We start from the raw sequence: 21,897 nt of genomic DNA, 5'->3' as shown, positions 1-21,897 counted from the left end.
GGTTTTATTATTTGGTTTTAAAATAAAACAGTAGATCGCGACACTGCTCTGGTATGAAACCTTTGTTCTGGGACAGTCTGTCCTCGCTTCTATTAGTGGAAACACACTCTATGTCTTTGTTTATAAAATGCTTTCCCTGAATTCCACAACAAAATTTTATTTTAAGTTGGTATTAAACCACCTCTGATACTGTACAGTACATATCTAATACAAAAATTGAAGATAATAACTTTTAGATATAAAATACTGCAGCATAACAAGTAAATTGGTCCAACCAAGGAACCATGTAGCAGGAAAAACCAAAGAAACACACAAAACCCAATAAATTAGGGAAAACTCAAAGAAGTACCAAACAATGACCAGCCCTAGATATATTCATTATTTAATATTAATGCTGTTCATTAAGAATTTCAAATTCTTAAGAAGAATCCTCACACCCCTTTCTGATTATAATTCATTCCCAATTATACGTGAGAGTCCAGTTATCCACTCAACTCTAACTTTATTGTGCAAGAACTAGTTCAGGCTCTTCTAGTCAGATTGTACTATTTCTAATTGAATTGCAAATAACTGTCCTTTTGATCAACTCCTCAGCAGAGAGAGCTTGGGAACAAATAGAAATTGTCACAGTTTCATACTGTAAACATGAAGAGAATTTACCAAAAGAAACTGCCTAAGGGTTTTCCATCTGAGATATTTCAGCCCGAGCAAGGCATAGGACGTCAATATATAGTTTAATAATGTTAACACCTTGAGCTTGCAATTGAAATCATTCCTATCAGTAAGAAAATATTCCTAAGTAACATAAAAAAATTACCAATAAATGTATAAAGTAAATCTGTGCCACTTCAATTTGGAGAAAAATCTATCACGCTGAGCAGCAGTTAATACTTTTGTTTTATTTTTTAAGGTTCTGTGTGGATATTCACATTATTATTTAAGAGCTTTTCTCCTCTCCCCCCCTAAAAGAAAAATCTTAACCATCAAAGTTTTTAACTTCCCAATACTAATCTGGGGACATATTGCTTCAGAGCCAAGTAGCCTTTTTTTCCTTTACTGTGAGCTCTGTCTCTTAAAGAGCCCACTTAAGGTTAAGAAATACCTTTTCTTTAATTCCCGGCAGAAAACCAATCTTCCATGAAATAAAATTGATAAAATAAATATTAAATACTTTATTTATTTATCAAATAAAAATATTACTATTATTTTTTTTATTTTATATCTGGGAGGGTTGTGGAGCGACTGTGGTAATTTACACAGTGAATCCAGCTGTGCCAGATAATTATTTATTCTGTCAATCAATAACTCATTTTTTAATAGCTTCTATGATTTGCTTAAAGTCTAGGTCAAATATGTCCTCATCCACGATATTAGCATTTAATCCATTAGGCCTGATTCATCTTCTACAACTCCCAGCAGGTTCAATTCTTGGTTATAATACCAAAAATAGGGTCAAGGTGCTGAGGGGAGGTAGTAGTACCTTTAGCTAGGGAAGACCTAGAGACTGGTCCTCACTCAAAACTAGGGATGTAGCTAAGAGACCTGAGAAACTATTAGTGGAGACCTTAAGGACACTACTGCCCAGAACGTCTGTGCTTGGTGAAGAACCACATCCTACCTGAGGTGGCCCTGCTTCCGACTGAACACAGCGGATCTAGATTGGGAGGTCGATAATTATCCTGGTGGCAGACAGCAGTGCTACCAGTACTGATATGAAGCCTAAGACAGTAAGGATCAGCTGAGCCCTGACCAGATAATCAACTGTGAGGGAACAAACCATACAAATGACTATACAATGTGGTCGGAGATGTTGGCCAAAAGGTGCACATAGTCCCCTGACATCTTTTATGACGGTCAAGGCCATGGTCAAAACTGGACATCACGCATATCTTCCTAAAATGGCTACAGTTATGTGGATTCTTGCCGGGAAGAACAAAAAAGAAGAAGAATATACCAAAAATGATATTAATGGTAGCTAAGCAAAAAGTAAGGGAAAGGAAAAGAATAAAAAGCAGTTATTAACTCATGGTAGTTTAAATAATACTTTAATTTAGACTTTACACTTAGTATAAAAAGTTTATATAATAATTTACACAAATCTATATAAATCTTAAAACAAATAGGAACAGCCCCCCATTCATTTAATTTTTGGTTTATAGATACAACAGAACAATACAACATGGAGAGTTTTTCACAACTTAAAAATTAATGGTTTTAGATTTTTCTCCTATTTTTTTTTTTAATATAAAAAATAATCATCAACCAAGGAATATTTACATAAATTTATCACGAGAAAATTAATTATAAATAATAAAAATTTAACATCACAGAAAACAAAATTCAGTGAAAAAAAGCATATAAATGCATTATTTATTCATCATCTTGAATTTCAATAAGTTGTGGCTTATCTTTTTCTTTGCCTTTGTTAGCATCGTTATCAGTAGCGACTGGATTTACTGGAGCTGTACCTGAAAGTCACAACTTGCATTAATTTTATCAACAAAAATCCAGTACCTAAGACTAATTAATATAAATAAACCTCCCTCCTTACATAAAAATCTACATACAAAAATGCAAAAAACTGACATTTTAAAATTAGCCTAATTATTTTCTACAACAGATGAACACTTTGGAATTATCACAATTTATAACTCAAAATTCTTTAACTGCAGACTAACACATCCATTAACAACTATTAAAACATGCATACATTATTCAATAAAAAAAGTTCAAAAATAAAATAACAGATCAATGGTAAATAATTACTTCATCCAATGCCAAGAAAGTATATCAGGAATTAAGTTACTAATTGGTAAAATTATCCTATGGGTCGTGGGAAAAAATTTATAGCAATAAAGAATGGTTTAAATTTAATTAATTATAACTTGGTTCAGATTTAAACTTATCTGAAGCAACTTTATGACTGATAAAACTAAACTCATAAAAATTGAAAAAATTAGAATCATGGTTACAATTGAATTCAAAGAATTGTAATCAGGAATCCACAGAAGTATTAATAAAACATTAATTATATTTTTAATCACCTTGTCTTTAGGGAGCAATGTCATTACTTTCTTTAAAAACAGAATAAAAATATATGAAATGATAACCTCAACCTAAAAATGATGTAAGATGAAACCATGCTTAATATACTACATAGATTTGATGAACTTCCAAAACTCGTGCAAAATCAAGGTAGTTATAAATTTATGAACAATAAAAACATACAAATGAAAATGTATCTACAATTCTACGTACTTTATGAAGTTGTGACTTAAAATTAATATAATGAGGTTTGTTAACCCAGAGGGGTGATTCAAAACTACCTAAATCTACAATAACTCTCTCCACTATTGAAAACCAACCATCAATGTATCATGGAAAGTACAATTTTTTTAATAGTCAAGGAAATAAATAATGAATAGATTTATTTTTTCTTTTATCAATGCTTTAGGCCTTATTTTTAAGGTGCTTCCATCTGCATGTTTAGTCAACTTTAAAATTAAAACACTCCAATCTTCCTTATTTTTTTCTTATTCTTTAATAAATAAGTTAGATTTCTAATTTTCCCCTCATATAAAACAACAACTATATATAGGATGAAATAAAAATATTGTTAGATAAGAAAGAAATGCCACTTATTTATAAAAGAAAACAATAATAAATAAGAGAAATAAACAATTAAGAAATATTGATGTAGTTGAAAAAGTTGTTCGAAGAAAACATAAAGCATAAATCTAAAAGTGGATAATAATTTATTTCCTGAACTATAAAATAAAATGGAATCAGAAAAGACCCTCTTGAGTAACTTCGTGGGGGGAATACCGGCAAACAGTTTCCAATAAGAAAAAGAGGTAATCTGGACTAAAACTCTAGTGCTTGGATGCTCTAGTCATTGAGGTCTCAGGAACCTGCAGTTATTTGGATATAATTCGAAATGATCCACCCTAAAGAGAAACAACAATGGTCCATAGAAATGAGAGAAAAAATCTTCCATCAATGAGACAAAATAATCTTTGTTGTACTTATAATGCTTTTACTACTACCACAAGAGTGCCCGCTTTCACCTTTAGCAGTGCATCATCCACAGCTTGAACTCTGCAATTAAAGGCTAATCTTTGTCATATTTACCATAACACTTTATTCTCTTTAGTCCTATACATAGTCTGGCTGGATCTCTAAAGTACCAGCTCTGGAGGCAGTTTTTCATCCTTGACACAATTTATTATCTGTCCTACCATATTTCCTATAATGGCTGCAAGCTGAGCCAACAAAACCGGCAGACAAACTGAATATTGGAACTACGAAAAACCTCAAAATATAAATCGAATAGTTTTCTAAAAACTATACATTAAAAATTTTAGTAACCTTCTGGGTTATTTTATCCTTGATTTATTCAATTCACTAACCTATTTCCTATTCAATACATTGGCCATCTAATTCAAGCAATGGTCAGCTAAAGAACAGATTTAATTGAGAGCGGATGAAACTACTACTGCCAGATCATCTATTGATAAGTAGGCTACAGGTTCATCTTTTAATAATCAGTTCTTTGGTTGATTATGTCTTAGCTGAAGTTAAAAAACAGGACAAATAGCATGGACCAATAATCATTAATCCAATAATTCACATTTATGGCATTGACTTGCAGTAGTAATTATTAAAAAAACAAAAACAGGAACAGTGCCATAATGAACACTCCTTAACTCTCTCTTCCCTCCCCCCCCCATTTATCCTTCAGCCTCACTTTCACTACAACTCCATCAATCAAACACTAATTAAGTTATAAATATAATGATAGCTCTCCATTATATGCAAAATAATAAAAAAAAAAATAAATAAATAAAAGGGATCATCAAGACAAGCAGGAATAAAGGAAGCCATAACAGAAACTCCAATGTGACAACTAATTCCCACCAGAAGTGCCGAGATTATCTGCTGACGGCCAAGCACCACCGCCCAGGAATTGTCTAAGTATGTTGAAAGGATTACTCATGAGATCATCCTGTTTGACATCTTTAGCTGTTTCTGAAATCAATGTGTTTAATATTACAAAACACATGATGCATCTTCATTATAAATAATTAAACAGCTCTGCACTCTAATATTTATGCTAAAAGAGATCCATAAAGATGAAAATGGAAATCATTTATTAAAAAAATAGCATTTAAATTTATTACTAGTTTAGATTTACTTGATTTTATTAGAAAATGAATAAACATCTCTTAAATTAAATATAAAATAAACTTAGAATTCGCACCTGAACATTTGATAATCAAACAATAATTATCATTACTATCAAAACTTAACTTAAGCTATTTTTCTTGATAAATCCCAAAAACAGATAATTTTGCTGACTATAAACAGTACAACTATTAAATATTTGTATTTCAAGACAATTCATTTCAATAGCAAATGTTTTCATACAGAAAGAGAATATACTTACGTTTAGGAACATTGTTCATATTATTCATAACAGGGGGTGCATTGAACGGCCTTAGTGGAAGATTGACAAGAGCAGGGTTTTGGTTCGGCCAGCCAGCCATCATGCTCTATGGTGGAAATTAGAATTAGTAAAAATCAGTAGATTGTTAATAAAAGAACAAAACTTATAGGGAAACAAATTAAACAGACCATTTGTTGTTGTTGCTGTTGTATTAGACTTTGCATGATGTTCTGTTGAGTCAAAATTTCGGCTGCCCTTTTTCTTACAGCATCTTCAGGCATAGTTGGATTCTAACAACAAATTTTCACATATCACAACAAATAAGTAAAATTGGCACCAAGAAAATAAATAAGTATCATCAAAACAATTTTAACAAGTAAGATTTTACAATATACTAAAAATAATAAGTTTAAAGATGGATTAATATATTTTTTAAACAGATCCACCAAATTTTCATTTAATAAGAAAAAGTACAAATTCAAAATTTAAAAAAAACAAAAGTGTATTTAAATTAATATCTGGTTGGATAACATGATATACCACAAAATGAGAGAATAGAAACTTAGCATCATCCAGGTAATTAGTAATAAATCATAATCAAAGTGCAACTCGGAGTTAGAAACGTTAGCTTTGGTAAAACTGCCATTAGATTAATCATTATATGTTTATTCAACAATGATCACTGGGCTTGACAAAGTGGGAGACCTACTTCACAAAAATTTCATAACTGGAAATATGACTTCTTCAGAATGAACCACTTTAATCAGTGATTGATGAGTTTAGTTTTTTAATTGGATTATTATTTAAAATTTTGAGTTAAAACCAACAATGCAACACAGGATATCTTCTAGGACTAATTTTGTTTCAATGTCTAAACTTTCATAATTAATATTGAAAATTGTAATAGGAAGAATAATATAGAAGCCAAGGAGAATAATTTAACTGGTAAATAATACTTGACTACATATACCTTCTAGTTTTGTTAGTGATATTTAAATAAAAAAAAAAAAAAAATGTATTTGAAACATTTAATAACCTAACATAAATATATAATGTAACTAAAATAAAATGCAAATGAACGAATGAAAAAAATGGATTAAAAATACTTACACCCATTTTAACTTTTTGAACCAAAATGTTCAAAAGGTTGTTATATTCCATAGCAAACTGCATAGTATCAAACTTCAAACCTGCAAACAACAATATGTGATAAGATATAGAACATTCTATTAAGCATGAAGGAAAATTAAGAAATAATGGAAAACATAAATTTTCAAATTATTAAAAAAATATAGAAACTAAATAATGTAACTTGTTAACACATTTTTGACTTATAACCATCAACAGCTTCCTTCAACATTTTCGTGCACTGAAATCGGCCATCAAATCTAATTATTGTCATATTACTAATTACTCCTTTTGGCTTATAGAACTTTATATTTTATTTCTTTAATTTTATTGTATTACTTACATATTTCATTAATTATATATTTTTTATATCTCTTTAGTATTTTTTTTTTTTTTTTAATAACTTTCCTTTTAAATAATTTTCATTTTGTACAAATATTTACTTACTAGATTTTAATGTATATATTACTTCCTTGTTCCTTTCTCTTTCTTAATTGTTTTACTTATTCTAATATAGCCTTTATATTCTCCTAACACTTACACTATATTTATTTTCTTTTAACACTATTTATGTGCCTGTTATTTATATTATATTATATTTATGTGCCTTATATTGCCTGTTATTTTCAGCTGAAAAGTTAGGACTAATGAATCAGGTTTTACTTATTGGTGTTCTTCACTAAATGGACCCCCAACCCCCTTCTCATCATATACACTTATTTATTATACTAAAAATAGCTAAATTATAAATAAACTTATTGAAGATATTTTATTATTACCTGTCCTGTATTGGTTCAAATAATTCATATTCATATTTGGCATCATGTTATAGGATGTCATCGGTGGTGGGACATGATTTTTCTCATTTTCGAACTCTAACCAAGCAGCTCTCCTTTCTTCTTCATTTAACTCCTCTTCTTCCTGATTTTCAAGCAATGAGTCATGCTGGTGATATGTAAGTATTACATCAGGAACAGCTTGAATTAATTCAGCCATTAATCTGTCCTGAAAATAAAAAAAGTAAAAATGTAAACATTTAATAATATTAGAAAAAAGTGCTTTGATGACCTTGAAAAATGAGTTTTTAACTTGGTTTAACTATTAAATATTAAGATATTAAGATATTATATTATAAAATATTAAGATAACAAACCTTTGGTAAAACAGGGGTTTCCCTATTTTCTGGAGGATCAGGATTGAAAGCATAGAGTTCAGCAAGTGACGTTTGTGAAAAATGCCTATCAATCTGTTGCTCGTCAATTACCCTCAAAGATGTTGAGAGCTTAGCAACTTGTCGTTCATATATTTTTTCTTCCATGGTTCCCTATAAGATCATATTTTAGTAGTTTATACAGATTTTAATAAGAGTATGCTAATGAAATTTAAAGTAATAATATACCATTTAAGAATACTTTTATAACAATTATTATCATACAACAGTGTAGTGTGGTTTCTATAAGCAGAATTATTACTATTTATTTACTCGCTGATAACCAAACGAAAATAGCACAGGATGAATTTGATGTAGTTTATATGTTTTGAAAATTAACCTAACAGTATGAACTAAGGAGCTTTAATATTAACTGCACCAAAACAAAATATATGTCAACAACCAACTAAATAAATATAATAGTAGCAAATGGATTGTAATTAAAAGTTTTGATATTAATGTAAAGAGTGACAAAATAGAGTAATTTTGACTGAAATTGGTGACCTGGGCAGAAAAACCTGCAAAAAGTTTTAAAATTATTGATGTCGTATAAATCTGTATTTAAGATTGTCCTTAAGGATGGCCAAAACGTTGGACTTCTAAAGAAATAAAGAGTTTTGAGACTTAAATTGGATACAATTTATTTTGTATTTAAACAATAAAAATAAAAAATTAAAATAATTACTCATTTTTTAAATTTATATTCAAAAGGAGTTTTTGAATATCCATGTATCAATCACAAATCTGATCATGAAAAATAATTGATACAGTACATTATTTTTTTTCGAGGAACACAATGAAGCAATCTCTTGTTCTTTCAGTAAAGGCTTTCCACAATGCTAATATGAAGACTCAATATGACAATTACTTGCACTAAAAACTAAATTAAATTAAAACATTATAACTAGTTAGTTACCTTAGAAAGAAACCTATAAATGTAACAAGGCTTATCTTGACCAAACCGGTAAACCCTGAAGATAGATTGCACATCAAAAGAAGGATTCCATGAAGCATCAAAGATTATAACTCTATTTGCTCCAGTCAAGTTGATACCTAATCCTCCAGCTTTAGTTGAAATTAAAAAGAGGCGACCTCTACAAAAAGAATAATAATAACATGCAATTAATGTTTGTAAAAGAAAGAAGCTAAATTAAATACAGTAAATAATGCTGACAAATGCAATTTCTGGCATATCAATTAAGATTAAAAAATGAAAAGTGAGATTTAAAAATATATTAAGATAAAAAATTTACAAAATTATTGAATAGAGAAATTTATGGGAATCGGGTAAGCTATAGTGAATAAGTCTTTCTAAAACAGTGTCCTGCGGATAGGAAGTAAATTAGGATAATAACTTTTTTTCTGTGCACTGACTACTAATAAGATAGAAGAACATAAGGAGGAGGCAGACAAAATAACTGTCAGAAAATTAAAATCTTATAAATTGACAAGAGCCAATAAATATTTCTGGAAAACGAGTAACTAAAGTGTAAACAGAGAAATTGGCAATTCCAGAAAATTCTTAGAAAAATTAACTAGGAAAAAGAGAGAGGGAGAAAAAAAAAGCACTAGAAAAAATCTTCCCTTTTTCACTCTACAATAAAGGATCGAAAGTCAGATTGTGATAACTATTATAAAACAAACTCATAAGAATGGATTACAATTATATTTGCACAAGCAGAACTAACCAAAATATGGATGATTAGCTAATTTAAGTTAAATAACCCAAATTATTATCTTCTCAAGAGAAGCAGTTTTCATATTTGCCAAAATAATTTCAAAAAATGTATTTTTTTTTAACATGGAAAAATATTATAACAAGAAAACCTTAATCTCATGAACATCAAGATGTACAATGTCCATTAACACTCAAATCTAAGCTAGTTAAATGTGGCAGAAAGCTTAATTAATAATGACCACCTAAATAAGAATAGTAGTTTCCAAGATATGAGTCAAAATAAATTAACATAAATGTTGATTTCTAATTAGTTGGAAAAAGAAATATAGTTTTTGAAAAACTTTGTATCAATAATAGTAATAAATATAGATGTCTTTAGCACGAAAATTGAAATTAGTTAAATACACCATGGTAGTTTACAATGATTATCAATGTAAGAAAAGCAGATTACAAAATAAAGTCTCAAAAACTCGATTTCTTATTATTTAAAAAATATCTACATATAATGAGGTGTTGATGATTGACCGTAGATTAAAATGTAGAGAAGATGGTAGGGGGGTGTGGTCAACAAATAAACACCAAATTTATTTATTTGTGCCGACGTTTTGACGTGAGGCAGAGGGTGTAGCTAAACTGTTTTTTAGTCGACTAGTTTAGCCAGAACCTTTCCCTATTATTCCCTGATCAATACCTGAAATTCAAGTCAGAACGTCAGCACAAATAAATAATTTTTTGTTCATTTGCTGACCGCAACCCCTGACCATCTTCACCACAAAAAATTAAATAAAAAATAGTTTTAGAAAAATTATAACTCGGTAACTATTAGACACACAGATGTCAATTAGCACTCAAATTGTAACTAGTTAAATTCATTCATAAGTAGTTTATAATTATTACCTTCAGAGGAATTACAGTTTCTATGCTATATACCAAAATATAATCATAAAATATTGATTACTTATTACTTGGAACTAATATTGTTGAGTTAACTCAGGAACTACATTAGTATTAATTATTTGAAACAATTTTTTTTTCAAGTTAAAGTACAATGATTTTTTTTTTAGTTTGGTTAAAAATGAAAAATTGAGGGAGATTTTGAAAATTCTATTAGTTACCATCTGCTAAAATGGAGATAGCCGTAAAAATGACAATTCCTCATAAATTGGTTTTCTAAAAGATTCAGCGGAGAGAAGTATATAACAAATACTCTTAGGTAAAATCAACATCAGACCTCAGAGTTTAAAATAATTAACATTATCACTAAGATTATATTTCCATTATTCATATATAATAAACATTAATGTTTCAAATATATTTGTTCTTATATTAATTTATTTGTCAAAACCTATTTATGAAACTAAATGGTTATGTTTGTCAGTGTAAATGAATCAAGTCACACTCTAATTTCCTCCCAAAAATACATCAAACCTTGCTTTCAAAAAACTAAAGTAGTTTTAATGAAAAAATTATAATTACCTTGTATTGGAACGTGAATTGAATATTTTACACCAATTGCTCCGACAATCAGAGTTTGTTCCACCATCTAACCTAAAATAGTCTATACCTTTGTCCCAATTCGAACTGAATTCAGAAAGACCTGGGTTTTTATCAGCCTCATTTCTCCGATTGTTTTCATCCACTTTATCGAGGAAGTATTCAATCAGATCCAAAGTATATAGTGACTGAGAGAAAACAAGTCTAGAAAGAAAAATCACATCATGTTTAATATTTTAATAAACAAAGTACAAATTATCTCGTAACTCCTTTACACACAACTTTAAAATAATTAATGTAAAAATATATGTGGTTTATATTTGGACAAAAGTCCATTTATCTTAAATGTGACATTTTGGGCCAGAGTTTAAAACACCCTAATTTGTCCAGAGGTGCAAATATAGAGAATTTATTTAGATAGTAAAAGTATAATTAAAAACCTGTACTGTTACTCTGGACTTCACAAACCTGATATCCCCTCTATCTTTTCACTTCCAATATTAATTCACCCTCAGCCAAGCTCAGAGAATGCCTACCCTCCTCTTTGCCAATCCTCAGTCACAGTAGCACTAATTATGCCCACAATTAGTCCCTTGACCTCCATAATCAATTATGCCCTCACCTCTTTTGAAGTACAAAGCCTGTTCACCAATATCCCTACTGACAAACCCTCCTTATTGTAGCCTAAAGCTGGTCACCCATTGGACACTACACCTCACTTAACCATTCCACTTACCTTGAATCCCTACAACTCTGTTGTAATTACATCTTACCTTCTATGGACAGTTCTATACCAAATTTTAGAGAAATCCTCTGGCTCCTGACCTTTATAACATCTTCCTAAATATCATAATCCCACTTTTTCCAAATGGCATTATCCTTAGCAAAAATAAAGTCAATGGCCTTTGCTCATCCTTGATCCTGATAACAATTCTGATATCTTGTCAGCCTACATTTTACAGTAGAACTCAAAATGAATAGTTCCCTTGGTTTCCTCGACAACATTATATCCACCAGACTGCTATATTAAACCAATTTACTCAGGCAAACTTCGAAACAATCACTAATCCTAAAAGTAAAAATAGCCTCAATCCACTAGTATATTTCCCTCGCTCATTCCCACATTCATTACGTCAACATAAACCATATAAAACAGATTCTTTAGCAAATATTTTTTAACTAATATTTGTTAGTCCAATTGTCCCCCACTATCAATAACAAACAAGACATTTCTGTTGAAAACCAATAACAAACAAAACTATTTCCTCCTTTCTTAATATTCAAGAATGTAATGTGCATTTTATTATTATTGACTATTTTAAACATTATAATTTTAATTATACATTTTACTTTAAATCAACCCTTAACACTGATTTTAGTATTTTTTGAAGCAATTATTACAAAGCCTAACTATGACAATCATGAAAAATGTTGAAATAATTCATATAAAAAAAAAATTATTCTGAAGTGTAAAAAGTTACTACAAACTAAATAGTATCACATGGACAGTAAAATGATTGATCCTTACAGCTTGTCTCCAATTTCTTCACAATGTTTTAGAATAGTGAAGAACAAGAATAGTTTTGAACTGCTTTTGATGGCCTCGAGTTCCTCTTCAGAAACAATATTGGCCCACCATTCAGTACGTTTAACCGGCAATTCTTCTTCCTCCTCTTCACTTACTTCACCAGCAGCTAAAGAAATTAGTATAAGTTACCAATTTCAAGAATATTCTCATGCAGACATTTAACTTCTTTATACCATATGAAAGTATCCAAATAAAAAATAAAGTACCTCTCTGAGCTCTTGTTACTCGTTTCCTTGGAGCTTTTTTGGCACTGTCGTGAGAACTAGCACTGGATTTAGAAGAGGAAGACTCATGGCTGGAACTACTTTCCTCTGAGTCATCATCAATGAAATCCCTAATTGATCCTTCAGAATCTTCCTTAAAATAAAAAATTGAAATAACTAAACGATATTGTCAATCATAAGTTAAATTAACACCAAAAATCTTCAAATCTTATGTAGGCATTCTGATCTATCTTACTTTGTAGTATTTTAACTTTCAAGTTGATTTTAACAATGGTAAATAACTAAAAATAAATTCAAAATCTTATCATTAAATAAAAATCATTCAAAACTGAATTCTCTTTCAAAGTTTACCACCTTTTACTTCAAAATTTACCTATAGCTAAATAAAGTAGGTTCAATGGAGTACTAAGTTCAATAAAGTAAATATTGAACGAGTTAGTTCAATAAATCTTCCATGAGATAATTGCAGAACCGTTTTCATTTATATTTTGACTATGATTATGAAATACTTGTTTAGTACAATATCAAAAATATAACTTTAAGTAATTTAACTGTTGTTTGTGAAAATACATTCATTTTTAACTCAGTTTATCTTAAATTCTTCTAATTAAGAATTTATATTTTAAGTAAAAATATTATATCTATAACTAGAAGTATGTATATTTTCACCAAAATTACTCAAACTAAATTTGAACTGATTTCTCTTTCAGTTCAAATTCCATTTATTGAAAAATAACTGTAACAGGAGTATAGCGCAGTTAATCTAGTATCATAACATCAACTTAATCACTTTTCAACAAAGAAATAAGAAAACATCCAATATCTACCTCCTCCTTATCAATCTTAAGCATCTCCTTGTCAGAATGAATCATCAATGCTCTAGGATGAGTACATATCCTCATAAGATGTTGGAAATCAGTGAACAGACCGCCTCCTTCATTCTTCTGGGTGCGAGCAAAATTTTCCAAGTAATGTCTACGAGAATAATATGTACATGATAATGACTACTTATTGATAAGTGGACAAACTGGTAAATCAAAATAAATATTAATATTAAGTAAATGTTTTTTATTAATATTATATAACAGTACTAATATCTGTTTATTTTTTACTATGAAGAGGAAAGAATAAAATAATCAAATGAGATGACTACTGTATTTTTTTTTTTAACTGTTTTTAATTTTAATAAACTAAAAAAGTTGTCTCTAGAAAATTGCTCATATTTAAGTTCATATGATTATGCAGTAAGAAAAGAATGACAATTTAGAAGATACAGAGAATAAAATTAGAATGAGGAAACAGCATTGCTACAAAAATGTTTTAAGTGAATAGAATAACCGAACAGTACTTTAGACCTAGGGGTGGAAATTATATAAACGCAGAAATATTTTACATGAAGTACAGCAGACCTTAACTTTAATGTGTGCCAAAGGTCACAAATATCTGTGCTGTATTGGGGGCATAAAATATATACCATTAAAAGAACAAACACCACATATATCTAATAACTATCCAATCTAAAAAATAAGATATTGTACATCCATAATAATTAGCCATCAAAAACATAGTAAAAAGTATTTTGCTTATTGATACATACTATCCTAATTCATGTATGTTATTCTTTAAGAGGCTAATAATGGTCTAAAAAGTAGGGAATAAAGATATTCAGTGAAGAACTTTTAACTCCTATTCTGTAACACTTTTTCCTCAAAGAGAATGATAATAATTGGAGGCCGGCCAGAAAAGTTGATTTTTTTTAAAGAATTTCAAGTTAAATCTTTGACTGCGTTTGACGATACATGTTGCAGTCCAGCAGAGGTGGCTTGGGAGCATGCATCACGGTAAGCTATAATCAAGAGAAGCCACTTTTCTAGCTTGCGTTTGGAGTCATGGGAACAGCTTTAGCACCTCCCTCTAACCTTGAATTGTACTGAACTGTGTTCAGTACAGTCATAGCTTCCATCTCTTATGATCATCCTGGGTTCTGCTGCCTTTAAGGATTTTTATACTCATTAATTTTCTTTTTATGATAAAATTTATTTGAAAGTATATAAATTATTTTACTTACATATTTTTTCAATTTATACACTTCCAATAACATTTTTTACATGTTCTAGTTTTTTTTATTAAAAAATATTTTTTTTTTTTTTACATTGTTTTGGATTATTTCATGTCTAAGAGTTTTATAAAAAATGTGGTGATATACAATAACTTTCTAGAGTCCTTATTCAGTATTTCAGTTGAAAAAAAAACGAAAACATTTATTCAGAATGAGCGTATCACATGGGTGATTACAATGTGTCGCCATGGTTAAAAAAAGGATTTAAATTTTATTTGGCTAAAAATTACTTTTTATAATGAACAAATATTATTATTTTTCTAATTCAATAAAATCAAGTGTTCACTGTTGCTATGTTCACTCTGTTACAAAACAGAGACATAGTAAATTAAACTAATATGTTTTTAATATTGTGAAAAGTGTTAAGGAAATTGATTAATATTAACAGTATTAAGAAATTATTGTTATATCGTTAATATAGAAAATGTGTTTGTTTTATAAGTGAAGAGTCATATTTCATATAATAGATATAAATTAAAAATTACTAGATAGTTAAAAATAATTCTTTTGAAATAGAGGATTAAATTTTAATTAACATATTAGTGCATTTTATAGATAAATATATTTTTTTTTTATTGTAAATTTATAAATAAAAAATAAATTAAGTTTTTAAAGGTTTAAAAACTAATTAGTATTTATTTTTAAACATAAAAAGACAGTCAGTGACCATTAAAAAAAAAAGATTCATTTGTTTCATTTTACTGGTGGTGCCACTGACAAAATCAAGAATTTAAGTTCAGTCTTTTCACAGAAACCAACATATCTGAAACCGCTAGAGAAAATTATTTTGCTAAATCTATTCACGAATATTATATAAATAACTATAAAAACTGTTAAAATGATAGTTACAATACTTTTAAAAAATATTAACAGACAATGAAATATTTTTTCAAAGTGAAAAAAATTATTTTTCAATTTAATTTTGTTTTTATATTAAATAAATAAAATTTTGTAATCAGATGTGTTAATTATTATGTAATGTTTTCATAGCAACCAAATAAAAACAAAGTAACCATGGGAAAAAGCAACACATCATAGTTTAGGATGAAATAAATTTAAAAAAATATAAACATAAACATTATATAATGCTTATTTATATTAAAAGAAAAGAAAGTATTAAAAAAAAAAAAAAAAAAGAATTGTGCTTTTCCAGAGTAGCCTCCGCAAATCAAAGTGTTAAAGTGATTATTAAAATGAGCCGCCCCTCCCTGCCTCCTACTTCTACTCCCTCTTCTCAACTACCTTTAGGAGGGGGAAGGGAGAGGTAATGTGGCTAGTCATGCTTAGAAACTTTAATTTCTAAATAAACACAACAGTTATTTCAAAGAGGATATGAAAATGAGCATAAAGAAACACTGAACTATGCCTTTGTCAGTGATGGTCAGGTACAATTAGGACATGTTTGGGAGGAAATTGACAAGCAACTGAGAGACCTCAACAAAGCTAAGGTACAAAGTAGTAAATTAACAAAGAATATTAGAAACAGAGAGTACTAAAGTATTTACAATAATACTTAAAAAAAAACTGTTACATGGTCACTCACTTGTAAAGCTTGCACTGTATTTCGGTCAACTTGACATGAATTACATATTCATATTTAGGTGGCAGGTATGGCGTGAGAACATTGTAGTCCTTCCTCTGAAATATAATAATCTAAGTTCAGGAGAGTAAAAAAAAAAAAAAAAGAGGTTGATAATGATATTTATTTCTTTATAACACGGTTTTCCTGTCAAATTATTCATTAATCCATTAAACATACTACATCTTATCTTCTAATGCTACCCACTAGACAATATCTTCTGTTCAATATTCTGTAAAAGTCACATCTAGCAGAAATTTTAGCAAAATAAGCACAATAATTATTAAAACTAGCAGATTAATAGCAATTTTTTTTCTCTAATTTTAATAAGATCTAATAACTCTGCAAGGATTGATGTTTTAGGTGCCAAAATTCAAAAGTATTTAATTTCTTTTTCAATTAATCAAAATATATAAATATCTTAATCTTACTTGAACAATCCCATCCAACATTTTATGGAGAACGTGAGCTCTTCTTTTCATTAACTTAACATCATGGGTAGTAGAGTCTTCAAACTGGCCATTCGTAATAGGATGAACAAATCTGTTTTGAAACTCTTTTCTCGTACCAAGCAGATTAGGTTTGACAAATTGGACCATACAGTGATCTGTAAATTACAACATAACCATTTTAAAAAACTTGGCATAAAACTATCCCCCCCCCCAAAAAAGCCCAATTGTAAATTTGTAATTGCAACTCAATTCCACTTTAATTTTCTAAATACGTATTTTCAGAAATATGAGAAAATCTTGAAAATGGTAAAAAAAAAAAACTGCTGCTTTACTTGATTAGCGCTACATCTCGCATAATGCTAATTTAATAAAATTTAGAGAAAGAGCAAGAACAAGTTCAGGTCCAAATATGTTGCTTTTTACAAAACAAAACAAAAAAAAAACCTGCTTCTAACTTCTAGCAATGCAAAATTTGCCACTATTCAAGAAAATGATTTGAACTAACTTTATGCCATTGTTCAAGGAAGATTGAGTACAGTTTAATATTGGCAAATCAGTTCTTCAGTGTAAAATTAGAAAAAATAAAGACAGGCCTGAAATTGGAAAACAGCACGAAACCCACCAGCCCTACCCTCCAGGGTAGCCTTATTTATCTGACTTTTTAAACAGACAATTTTAGCAAGTGGATTGGTTGATGTTCGACATGTCACATCCTCACAAGAGATCATACCACAAAAAAAGGCAATCCTTCCCGGCCGGACCAGACCCACTAAGACCCTCAGTCCTATATTAGTTTGGAAATATTTGCTTAAAGTGGTAAGAGGAAACTTCAAGATAGTTAAATAGAGCAATATTTAAAAAGCGCCTGAAATTGAAAAACTACATGAAACTAGACTATCACGTTTGGAACACATTAACCAAAAAATCCCCAAAATACTTTGTTTTATAGTTGTGGCTATTACTATTACAGCAAAGCAATGATATAGTAATCTATTTAAAAGCTCCTGCTTATAATAATTTAATTCAATAACTAAGATACAGGAAAAAAATTAAAAGAAAAGAAAATTGCAATTACAATTTAATATATTAAAGCAGCTTGGTAATGTTTACAGGTCTAGAGTTAAAAAGTAGAATACACAATGAAAAATACATTACATAAAATACAATATTTAAAATAAAAAAATTGTTACTTACATTCAACTAAGTTGTTCTGTAATGGTGTACCAGTAAGAACTATTCTCCTTCTTGTAGCAAGTTTGTTCATCACCACTGAAATAGCTGTTTTTTCATTCTTTAAAATGTGCCCTTCATCGCAGATAACAACATCTGGACCTATTAATGACAATTTAATTAATTTAATGACATTCATCATGGATCGAGTGAATGCATTGATAAAATATACCAACAGAATGTTTTCACTACCAATTCCTTACTGCCACACTTAGATCAAAATCTAAAAAATACTTAAAACCTGTAAGGGCACTTAACTAATTGACTACCCCAGCAACAAAAACTTAATTCAAATAATTTCATATTTCAGTCAATAATTTCATATACAGCCAGTTCTTTACAGGCAAACTAAAACCTATAAACTTGTAAATTTGTATAGCCCTTCATTTTATTACATCTAATGTTAATTCTCTTTCCTTGATGTCTCCTTTCTTCACTTCCAAATATTTAGACATGTAAATCCTTATGATATAATTATATAAGCTTTCACCTTTTTTATTAATGTAACTATATAATCATTATTATATAATAATGGTATAATCATAAAATCTTTCTCTTTTTTTTTTTTAAAGCTTTGATATAAGCTTCCACCTGTATGAACAATTACTCTTTACTACTTTAATACCCTTTAATACTCATAATTTTGTCCCAGCCTTCATTGGGGAAAACTTTTTCATCAACATATATAATAACAAAGCTCTCCCTTATGGTAGATGAAAACTAGCCAATCAGGAAACCTTATACCAGCCTCTTCTAACATTCTTTAACTTTAAACTTAGACTTTGTTCCAGATCCGAATAGCTCACTGAACTTAATAAATTCTCATTACAGAAAATATTCCAACAATGATACTTAAAAATCCCACCATGGCACATTCCTAATATCAACATATGTTACAAATTTTATCACCACTCAAGTAATAGTAGTATCGCAAGACAAGATTTTTACGAATTTCTGGATAAATATACAGAACTTTCTCTCATATACACCAATAGTTCCATAAATGATAAGAGGTGTAGCAGCCAGGCAATAATAGATGACTTCATAGCCTCAAAAAGTCTCCTCTCTGAAATCAATTCATTGACCAGAGAACTGTCAGTAATTTATCTAACCTAGAGTTAAGAGAGGCCTATTATGGAACAAAGATAAGTAATATCCTACTATTCACAAATTTTATGAACTAATTGTCACTATTGAAAAACGTATATACAACACATTCTATCATATTGGTCATACTTCAAATAATCTTCAAGTTAAATTGGAATGAAAGCACAGTTTTGTACAGCAGGATGCCAGGACACAAGACATCCTGGACAATTGTAAAGCTGGCCAAGCAGTAAAAGCTGCACCATTTATCTCGCCATCTGACTGCTTTGGTTGCCCCCACGATTTTTATCCTACAATGACAATACAAATATTAAATAAATGTCAGGCAACTTGGACCAACACATCAGAAAACAAATTAACTTCCATGGAAGACATCAATCCAAAGCTGCAGACGACATGAAGTAGTTCTGACTAAACTATGAATTGGACACACAGGACTAACCTAAGAAAATTTACTGTCAGGAACAACTAGAACTACATGTAGACAATGTTACATACCACTAACAGCTAAACACATAGTGACTGACAGCAGGCATTTGATAGCCACAGGATTACCATATCATTTGGCAACATTACTACTAAATGATAATAGTCCTCACATTCAGGACATACTCGATTACCTTAAGAAAATAAATATGTACGAATATGTTTGTATAACAAATTTGATTTATTTACATCATTTAATGTCACTTACAGTTATCGAATTTTTTTTTTCAATTTTATTATATATATATATATTTTTATTATAATGTGTAAAGTATATATATTTTATAATAACGATATTTGAAATGTTTCTAAGATTGAAGCTCAGTCATAAAGGATTGGCAAACATCTTCATCGCTGTGGATTGTCTTATATTATATTAAAAAAGAAAAAATATCTCTTGTACATCATAATATCTTAATTCTCTAATGACATAATTTTAATCAGGAAATATAAATGATCTTTTCATTGATTTAGATGCCAATGGAATTAATACATTCTATATTATTTATTTTATAATTATATTTTTATTTTATAGGGAGTTTCGGAGTTAAGTATCCTTACTGAAAATACGAATGAGGTCAAAACAAGAAAAAAATTCTCTAAATGATAAGTCCGTTAACACTTTGTTTATATTCATTACATATTAGGAAAATATTCATGTCTAATTATTTTCATCGTTATGGAGTATATAATTCACAATGCAAAAAACTAATATGTATTCCAACTACTAAATAAATTAGTTGATTAATAAATCAAATGTAAACATTAACATTCATATTAAATGTTATGTAAAGTGATTACCTAGAACATAACAAAAGGAAACAGTCTTTCTTTCGCAGCAGCAGAGGCCAACAGAACGGCACTTGATAAGTGTAATTGTTCCACAATTATTTTTCTTTGTAAAAAATTAAGGCCATTGACCTGTCTTGGATAGTTTTTTTTATTTAATGTTATCCCTAAAATGGTAATCACTTGGAACAACATTTAATATGAATGTTAATGTTTAAATTTCATTATCAAAAAAGTTGGAACAAATACTAACTTATTTATTATAATCTAAATAATCCATAACAATGAAGACCTTTAGATAAGAATATCTACTAGATAAAGCATCAAGTTGATAGATATACCTTCCTAGGAAATATTTTTTCTTGTTTTGAGATCCTTAATTTGTATTTTCAGTTATGACACTTAACGCTGAATCACTTTGTATATTAAATTTAAATTTTTACAGCACACTGTTACCTGGATCTAGAAGAGTTTCCTGGATTGTTTTTTTAATTGAAGCCTTTTGCCTTCCTTTTGGAGCTGCAAGTGACCTAAATAGATTGTATCCTAAAACCATTACACCTCCTGTCCTTTCCCAATCACGCAATTGGTAGGATCGATGATTTGGAGCTGTCCTGGTTTAAAAAAAAATTAATACAACTAAATCCTTTTTTTATGAAAGTAATTTAGTAATTTAGTATGTACTAACTTTATCATATTGTAGATCTCAATATCTTCCCCGCTTCCCACATCTTTTAACCACTTGTGAAATTCATTAACCCAATTCTGAACTGTTGAAAAGGGACAGACAACAAGCACCTTATTTACATCAACTTCTTTACAGGTAAGAAGAGTGTGGACCAGGGAAATCACCTAATAAACATTTTGAGGTATGTGTTAGTAAAATGTAGTTATTTAACAAATACAAATATAATATAGTTACCAATAATGAAAACAAACCTGAAGAGTTTTTCCAAGACCCATACAATGAGCCAAAATACATCCTGATCCTTTATTTTTTTTGGCTTCTTTCACAGACTCAAAACAAGAATCCCACATGAATTTTATACCTTGTGCCTAAAATATATATATAATTATGAGAACCAAGGTAGGCTGTCAATACATGATGGTATAGTTAATCCAAAGGACATATTCAGTTGAAGCAAGAAATATAGATCTCAAGTCTTCTCATAAAATTATTCCTACCAAATAAATAAACAAAATAAAAAGTAATTAGCCTAACTTATTAATTTTATATAATAATAACAATTATGGACATAACTATACGTAACATAAAATTTGTAGTACAAAAAAAAAATCTAACATTTTCATCACTTTTTTAATAACCTATTGCATTAAATATTGAATTTGAGGAATATTAAGTACTA

At 29.2% G+C, this 21,897-nt stretch overlaps 1 protein-coding gene across 2 annotated transcripts in view; it reads right to left on the bottom strand.

Annotated features, from left to right (window-relative positions):
• Positions 1-2,029: 2,029 nt before the first annotated feature.
• LOC106685227 (transcriptional regulator ATRX homolog) overlaps positions 2,030-21,897 on the bottom strand; it is a 51,797-nt gene continuing 31,929 nt past the window's right edge. The window contains exons 13-30 of one of the 2 annotated variants that reach the window (XM_014427787.2): positions 21,470-21,586; positions 21,219-21,382; positions 20,987-21,144; positions 18,113-18,250; positions 16,898-17,073; positions 16,431-16,525; positions 13,596-13,743; positions 12,751-12,901; positions 12,485-12,650; positions 10,939-11,160; positions 8,701-8,878; positions 7,728-7,898; positions 7,354-7,579; positions 6,557-6,636; positions 5,635-5,736; positions 5,447-5,552; positions 4,918-5,028; positions 2,030-2,468 (exon numbers count right to left, since the gene is read on the bottom strand). In XM_014427787.2, coding sequence (XP_014283273.1) covers positions 2,371-2,468; positions 4,918-5,028; positions 5,447-5,552; positions 5,635-5,736; positions 6,557-6,636; positions 7,354-7,579; positions 7,728-7,898; positions 8,701-8,878; positions 10,939-11,160; positions 12,485-12,650; positions 12,751-12,901; positions 13,596-13,743; positions 16,431-16,525; positions 16,898-17,073; positions 18,113-18,250; positions 20,987-21,144; positions 21,219-21,382; positions 21,470-21,586 — 2,607 coding nt within the window. In that variant the 3' untranslated portion in view covers positions 2,030-2,370. The remainder of the gene's footprint in view (positions 2,469-4,917; positions 5,029-5,446; positions 5,553-5,634; positions 5,737-6,556; positions 6,637-7,353; positions 7,580-7,727; positions 7,899-8,700; positions 8,879-10,938; positions 11,161-12,484; positions 12,651-12,750; positions 12,902-13,595; positions 13,744-16,430; positions 16,526-16,897; positions 17,074-18,112; positions 18,251-20,986; positions 21,145-21,218; positions 21,383-21,469; positions 21,587-21,897) is intronic. The other variant, XM_014427788.2, reaches the window with a different exon arrangement.

Source organism: Halyomorpha halys, unplaced genomic scaffold, assembly GCF_000696795.3.
Source record: "Halyomorpha halys isolate HHAL.00 unplaced genomic scaffold, Hhal_1.1 Scaffold672.1, whole genome shotgun sequence".
In the NCBI taxonomy this organism is placed as follows: domain Eukaryota; kingdom Metazoa; phylum Arthropoda; class Insecta; order Hemiptera; family Pentatomidae; genus Halyomorpha; species Halyomorpha halys.
The sequence above is the reverse complement of the archived record's forward strand: the minus strand, read 5'-3'. Positions and strand labels throughout refer to the sequence as shown.